The following is an 8,001-nucleotide window of genomic DNA, read 5'->3' as shown; positions in this document are numbered from 1 at the left end:
CTCGGGGCGCCGCTGGCCTCCGCCCCCGCCCTGGGGCGCGACCTGCGCGCCGCGCTGGGAGCAGCGCTCCGCGGGCGGGGCGAGGAAATGCCAGGGCTCCTCAGTGTCCGAGGGATTTAGCCAGCGGATCCTGCGAACTTCATCCGTGTAGCTGCCTGCCCAGCGCSGCTAATCGCACCCCTCCCCCTCCAGCTCATGGCGCAGGGGAACCGAGGTTTCTCCGAAACTCGCCTGCGAAAGCGCTTCTTGACCTCCCAGCCAGGCCACGGCACTGCCTCCAGCTGCCGCCACTGAACCCTGCCCGGCCGAGGAGACTTTCTGCCTCTGCCGCCCAGCTCCGCGCTGCCGGGAAACCCGGGGGCTGCCTGCGACGCTCTCGCACCCGACTCGCTGCCGCACACACGCGCTCCCTCTCCCTCTCCCTCTCCCTCTCCCTCTCCCTCTCCCCCCCCGCCCCGGCTCTCACGCTCCGTCTCTCTCGCTCGCTCGCTCTCACCACACACCCGCGCGCGCTTTCTCTCCCTCTCCTTTTACCCGGAGGAACACTGATAGACATTTAATGAGGGGCGAAAGTTAGAGATTAAACCAATATGAACCACCGTTGCTCGTAGCAGTGCCCTATTCAGAGCAGAGTGGAATCCAGCGAGCATCCCTGCAGGAATGGAGTCGGTAAAACAAAGGATTTTGACCCCTGGCAAGGAGGGACTGAAGAATTTTGCTGGAAAATCGCTTGGTCAACTCTACAGGTAAGACCAAGGTGTCTTTTAAGATTGTACTTCTTATGACAAACAATTGGAGGCTTTTCTTAATCCCCAACTGCTGAAAGAGGTTGAATAGTTACGCGCTGGGTATATTCATCGTGGTCGGTCTGGGAGCTCTTTAGATATCGCTGATATAATCTGGATCCTGGGAACTAATGCTGAAGCTTCTCAATATGGCACCCTCGTAACTTGACTATCTGATTCGTAGACGGTGTCAGTAAATATGTGGTGAAAGATTACCCCATCTTTCTCCCACAAAAACAGGATTTCATCTTGAAATCATAATCAGACGATAGCAGCTCCCTGCATTTTTGTTTTGTGTTAATTTTACAACGCAGTCACAGGATCTTTCTCCCTGCCAATCATTAAAAAAAATAATAATCCTTCCTGGTTTCGATTAGTCTTGTCCCTTGTGTAATTCGTCGTCAGAGGAAGATAAACATGGAGATGTATAAATAATTGATATCTGAACGATTTTTTTCTTCTTAAGCTGAAACGTATGGAGTGATATGTTTAATTATTTATCCGTCTGCACGGAGAAGCATTCACTTGATTTATAAGTAATATAAAACTGCAATTGCTACACTCGTAAGAATCACTGAACAGTATGTTCCTCTGCTTATGCATGTTTCTATCATCTTCCAGATGACAGATAACCAAAAATTCAGACATTACTAAAAAAGGTATGCACAAAAGTTGACATATCGAGTTCCATCAGACCTGGTGACTTTAGTGACCTCCAGAATGTTTGAGAATAATCTGTGAAATCCAATATATTTTTGATTTTCTCCTCTGCTAGAAATTATCTTGAATTTTTTTAGAATTATTGATTAAAGCTAACTGCGGTTTTATCTGCCTACTGTAGGTCACGTAAAAGTCTTTTTTCTCTACCTATGCGGCAGTGTTGGGCACAGGCACAAGGCTGTTCCACAGAATGAGTCACAACTTCTGCTGCCATTTTAAGGGAAGGGGAGATATCAGTGAAGTAATAAAGATAACACTAAGATTTTTTATTTAAATAGGAAGGGTGTAGTTTTAATAAGCCAAAAACAAAGCCAAAGCCAACAACAACGTAATGAAAATCATACATTTTATGGCTATATTTTAAGTCATCTTCGAAGATCAGAAAAAGAATAACTAGCTGATAATCCAGAATAACTGTTAAAAATCTTATTAAGGAAATAAAATCCATTTCCGCCCTTAAAGACTCAATAAAAGATAAACAAATAATACGATTGTGCCGACTTCTTTTTATATCGTCACACAGCGAATTATGGAGAAATAGTGTTTATATTCTCCAATGAAACTCTTTTTAAACTCTCCCTTGATTAACAAGTGCACCGTTTACTAATCTTATTCAATGCACAGAACTTAACTATTTGTTTTCGATTCTAAGAATTAAACTAGTTTTTGTGTCCCTTATACCTTAGTGTCTTCCTGAGGACAACAAGCATATTCAGTGAGAAGACACTTCTACATCATTCTGTATTCGCACGAACGAATTTTGAACATAAAAACACAGTGTGGTATTTTATTCAGAACTTTAAGACACTAAGAAATGCTGCCGACTTTACGAATGGAATTAATTCTCCCATCAAAGAAAAATCGGGAGGATTTCAACCGAATAACTATTGGAAGAATGCTCTATATTTTCTACAAAACACAGAGAACCTTCTGAGCCTGATTCTGTTAATTGTTACTGTCCCATTAGCCGGATGAGTTAACCTCAATTGAGAAGCTCCTCAAAGGAGAGCTGATGACGTGAGAAAGTACTCTTAAAGCAGAGGTTAGGGCAGTGGTAGGGAAAGTGCAAAGTGTCGGGAAATGGTCACAAACTCGCTCCTCAAGAGGACGGAGGTAGGATGAAAGTGGTTAGTTTTTCTGTGTTTTAAGTATCCCAGGGACAATAAAAGAAGAATATGAGATTCAGCATGGGACACTTGCTTGATAAACTTGATCTTTCTTATTGCCGACAAGGCATTTTTAAACCTTTTCCTCCAGCGAACAAATCAAACGAAGTGTTCTAAATCACCTTTTGCGGAGGACAGTTTTTCTCGTTATTTTTATGTTGATTCGGAGTAGGTGCAAATAATCTTTTCTCTCCAAAATTCTACGCGTTCATTTCTAGGAGCTAGGATTCCCGACTGAAAATAAAGAAACGAGGGCAATGAGATCGAGCATAAAGCTGATCTGAGAAGATTAAAACTGCTAAACGATCGCGCTCCCACAGCATGTAGCTGAGCAGATGTGATCGTTGGATAGACTTCTCCGGAGATGCACGTTCTCCAAAGACAATCATCTTTTCTTCCACTGCTTGTGACAACCATTTTGCAAATCGAAAATAAGTGACAGTATCGCCCCCTCCCTTTTTACGAACATTTCTTTTGTTCCCAGACCAGAAGCAAGCTGTACACCAATATCATTCCCCTTAATATTTCCAACGCAGCAGCGAGAGAATAAAACCTTCCCCAAAAGCCTGTTCCACTTCAAACTATGCCTCTTGAACTGCCCAACATGGCGCCTCTGCAGTGGTTACAGATGATGTCTTCTTAATGCGTCCTACATATTTAAACAGAAGTCTTTAATGATAGATGAGCAATTCGCAGCTAGAGCTCCTCCCTGGGTTTCTGCAGCGGGGTGGCGGGGGGAGCTGGGGATGACTAATCGTCACTCCCACAGGTCATTGCTAAAGAACAGCTGAAGGTGAATGGAAAACAGGGAGTAACCCCCCAAACCMAACCAGCCCAAGGGGCGGGGGAGGGCTGCACGTAAGCCTTCAGCTGCTCGACGTATGTGTGCTTTCAGCCGGCCAGGGCGGCGGGGCTGCGGTGGGGCTTGACTCTTCCTTCTTGTGTCGGGCAGGGTCTTGGAGAAGAGGCAGAAGCCCGGGGACACCATCGAGCTGACGGAGGATGGGAAGCCCGTGGAAGTGCCCGAGAAGAAAGCCCCGCTGTGCGATTGCACCTGCTTCGGGCTGCCCCGGAGGTACATCATTGCCATCATGAGTGGACTGGGATTCTGCATTTCCTTTGGCATCCGATGTAACTTGGGAGTGGCCATCGTGGACATGGTCAATAATAGCACCATACACCGCGGAGGAAAAATTATCAAAGAGGTGGGGACCCTTTCCTCGTAAATGCCCTATGCTCTTAGCACAGCCTCACGCCAAGCAGGTTAGAGCAGGCGACACGGGGCCCTGCAGCTTTCGGGCACTCACCTCCCGCCGCTCCCGGAGGCGCCCCGGTGCTCCCGCCACCGCGCCGGCGGCCGGGGCGCCGCTGCGGTGCGAGCAGCAAACCCTCCCGATTATTCCGGGTTTTCCCTTTCGGTTCCCGGCCCAAGGCCATTCTGCGGCACAAATTTGTGGGCAGATTTGCTGCCGTTTGTGCTTCAGAAAATGCAGATATCTTGTAAAATAAGTGTAGGGATTAGGGAAGGAGRACGTCGAGTAAGCGATAGCAAATGGATGTGCGGAGCTGTAAAGGAGATGGGGAGGCTGTGCAGGAATGTCTGAAAACATCAAAATGCCACCGTTTTAAAGCGGGTTGTAGCCCCGTGAGAAAGAGGGGAATGTTAAATATAGATGAGTATTAAACACGGAAGTCCGGAAACAAACCCCGAACACTTACTCCTGAACGCATTCAGGAGCCGAAACRAGAAGTTTCCAGCGCTTCCACCCACCGCCGGGCGCCAGCGGGGTGTTTGCAAGCCCAGTAGACCCAGCCGAGCTGGCTCCTGCGGGCCTGGGGCTCCAGTGGCCGTGCCGTGCCGTGCCGCGCCAGGGCAATCCTGGCACACGGGGCTCTTGTCACTGCTGAGGGACCCGGTTGCCGCGGGTCCCGGGCAGCGCCATTGCATTTGTTTTGCTGCTTATTTATTTTGCGGRCAGTTGGAGTGTATTTGCTGTCGTGAGGAAACAGAAAAAGGAATATATCTGGGAGCCTCGTGCCCTGCCCTTTTCCCAATCTCCCGGCGCTGTACCGGTTGCCAAGTGGCACCACCGACATTAGACAATTCCCCCTCGACTGCCCAGTATGAAATTACCGTGGGTGAATGGTTTAATCTGGCACCATTACAGCCTTCCTCTTTTTCTTTTCATCTCTCCTGGTCCCTTGCACTGGAAGAAAGCGAAATTCAACTGGGATCCTGAAACAGTCGGCATGATCCACGGCTCTTTTTTCTGGGGATACATAATCACCCAAATCCCCGGCGGGTATATCTCGTCCCGACTGGCTGCTAACAGGTAACGGCGGCCCCGGCCCCTCGCTCCGCGAGCGCCTGCAAACCAGAGGCAGCCTCGGCGGCCGCGGGCCTTGCGCGGGCCTTGCGCGGGCCTTGCGCGGGCCTTGCGCGGGCCGGGAAGCACCGCGCCCGCTGCAGCCGGCTGCCCCCCCAGGTCCCCCGGGCTCCCTGGGCACCCGGGCCGCCGCGGGGCGGCGTGCGCGTCCGCGCAGGATCAGCGCAGCGCAGCGCAGCGAGGCGACCGGCTCCCCCGGGCTTGGGAAAGAAAAGGCGCTCGCGTGAAACCAGGGCGCGCTTCCTGCTCGGAACTGCCTTCCGCTCTTGTGCGGGGTTTCGGGCGCGTCTTTTCCCTTCAAAATGCAATTTTAGTGGGCTGTGACAATGCTATTAAAAATAGAGGTTCGTTATTTCATCGCAGCTTAAGATGTTTTTTCAAAGATTAGACGAAACGTATTTATTTATTTATTTTGAGAAAAGGAGAACAATCAGCACGAATTTTCCACTGACAATGAAATGATTTTAGAATGGTCGAAAAACATGTTTCAATTAGATTTACACAATGAAAAGAAAGTGCAGATGGTGCAGGGACTTAAGGACTCGTTTCTATGGTGTCTGGCAATATTTCAAGCACCCTGGGTGCGATTCTACCTGTTAATTAGATCTACTGAGTATTCAAGACACATGAGGCTTTCACATCCATCCTTAATGCCATAGGCTCATCGTTAGGAGAAGTAGCGAAGGTCCTAGTGCCACTGTAACTAAGTGCAAATGGATACTAAAAATACTATATATACCCCTTTAACTCCTTTCAGGAGTGGGAAACATCAAAGGTAGCCCTGGACAGAGATACTATCTGCTTGTCTGGAGAGTAAGCTTCCTTGTATTTGTTTGGGAAAGAGGGGGAGGAGAGAGGGAAGCTATGAAAAAAATACCCTCTCCAAGAGTAGCAGAGCTTTTAGATGGAGGCTTCCATTAAAAATAATGAGCATTTACCTTTGTACAGATCCCCTGTATAACTCTGTCAGCCCTCATATTGCAAATGAAGCCAGAACGCAACATTTCTTAAACAAGAAATCCACTGTCTGACAGTTTTCAAGATAATGGTTCAGAAATGTAAAAAGCTATTTCAAAAAATAATAAAGAGCCAGATAAAGGGTTCCTTCCTCTTTATTCTTTTTTCTTGAATATATTTTTTTTTACATCTTTACACAGCCTGTAACTCCTCAGGATTAATAGGAATCTTGCCTGAGCAAAGACTGAAGGATTTGACCCGGAMAACTAAGAAATTCTGTCGTCAATAACCCTAGCATAACTTTTGCAAAGTAATTTGAATCAATCCAGTTTTAAATTGGTGTAACTATAAAGGTCTGCAAGAGAATGACATGGACATTCTCAGGAAAACTCGATAGTATAAATACATAGACTGGAGTACATGAACCAAATTTTCCTCTCCTTCATGATATTGTAAATGCAGACTAGTTCCAATTATTAGCCTGGAGGTATTTTAACTCAGGAGTTTTCACAGATTAGAGGTTAGTTATTGCTGTTGTGGAAGCCTCTGAGACAACTCCAACACAAAGGAAATGACTGTTTAAATCACAGATTTAATTAAGGAACTAGCTATGACATATATACCAGTAATCACACAGAGTAAAATATGGATAATTGTCTTGACTTATATTTAGTACACAGTATTCGTGCATTTATGCATAAATGGCATAAAGCAGAGAGTTAGGTGCAGTGGTCAGAATAAAAGTGCATTGAAAAAAGCCAAAAATCTAGTTCCTGAATGCTACAATCAGATTTTGGCATCACATGTTCAACTGAAATGTACAGGAAGTTCTATATGGTAAAGCAGCACCCAAAATTTGGGGATGCAAGCCTCAATGCCCATGAGATTTCCCAGAAACTCTGCATGCAGAAAAAGTCAGAGATGCGAACACTTTGGACTCAAGGCCTACAGTAACGTCAGAATGTCAGCTACTGTAAAAATCAGTGTTGGTCTACATGTCAGATGTTATAGTCACAGCTGGTCTCTTCATATTGTGGTGGATGACAGCCAAGTAACTTTTTTTTTTTTTTTTTTTTTTTTTTAAAAAAAAATCACAGAATTTTCCTTGATAGAGTCTTTTCAGCCCAACACTGAGAAAAATGCTTTAGTTAGAAGAGACTTGTTTACACTTTCATAGTAACATAAAGATCAAAGACAACTGTGTTAGAAAATTCCACAGTACTTTCAGAACTCTTACCTCTGACGGGTCACTAGAAATTGGGCTACAGCAGGTTACGAAGGCCAGCACCCCTGAGCACTTTCAAATCCTATTGTCTTCCATAGATGTATGGAACATTCAGTRCATTGCAAGACAACTTAATCTTTCAAAAGGGTTGGGCCTCAGGTGCCAACTCATTTGCACTCAGTGAAGCTTTAAACTTGTACCCTTGGGTAATGTGGGAAAATAGAAAAGAATTTCCTTTTGCTATGAGGCTAGAGACCTCTTCTCCCAGAGGAGGATCTGCCTCAGGAAGATGCTGGTACGAAAGCACTATGCAACCAACCACAGCAGACCAGAGGAATGACAGCAGCGCAATGTGGAGTCCCGTGGGGAGAGGTTATTACAGCTACACCTTTCCTCAGAGTTAACTTCTCAGTGAACAATGAGGAATTAACCTTGCCATCGGTTAAGCATCAGATGATGACAGCAGAGAGTGCTGAAACACACCCTGGAGAAGGCATCCTGCTGCAGGGGCCTCCAAGTCTACAACTTAGTGAGGTTACTTACTTCCCACATTTGAACTTCTGTAGAGCCTTACACTGAAAACAGTGCCCTGCTCTCCAGGCTGCAGTACACTGGGAGTAGTGGGTGGCCCCTGTAGAGATTTTTATATAAATGTCTTTAACAAGAGAAAATCAGTGATGATTAGAGCTTTTGAGACTGTAAGTGCATGAATGGACAAGCGGATTACAGAGATCCAAAAATATTATAAATACTTTTTAGTT

General features: G+C 46.1%; 1 protein-coding gene across 2 annotated transcripts in view; it reads left to right on the top strand.

Annotated features, from left to right (window-relative positions):
- The first annotated feature begins 660 nt into the window (after positions 1-660).
- Positions 661-8,001, top strand: part of SLC17A6 (solute carrier family 17 member 6) — a 30,206-nt gene continuing 22,865 nt past the window's right edge. Inside the window, exons 1-4 of one of the 2 annotated variants that reach the window (XM_085300810.1) lie at positions 661-746; positions 970-972; positions 3,624-3,876; positions 4,886-5,004. In XM_085300810.1, the coding sequence (XP_085156936.1) occupies positions 661-746; positions 970-972; positions 3,624-3,876; positions 4,886-5,004 (461 nt within the window). The remainder of the gene's footprint in view (positions 747-969; positions 973-3,623; positions 3,877-4,885; positions 5,005-8,001) is intronic. The other variant, XM_085300809.1, reaches the window with a different exon arrangement.

This window comes from Rhea americana, unplaced genomic scaffold, assembly GCF_003343005.1.
Source record: "Rhea americana isolate MKP2758 unplaced genomic scaffold, rheAme1 scaffold_17, whole genome shotgun sequence".
Lineage (NCBI taxonomy): Eukaryota > Metazoa > Chordata > Aves > Rheiformes > Rheidae > Rhea > Rhea americana.
The sequence above is the reverse complement of the archived record's forward strand: the minus strand, read 5'-3'. Positions and strand labels throughout refer to the sequence as shown.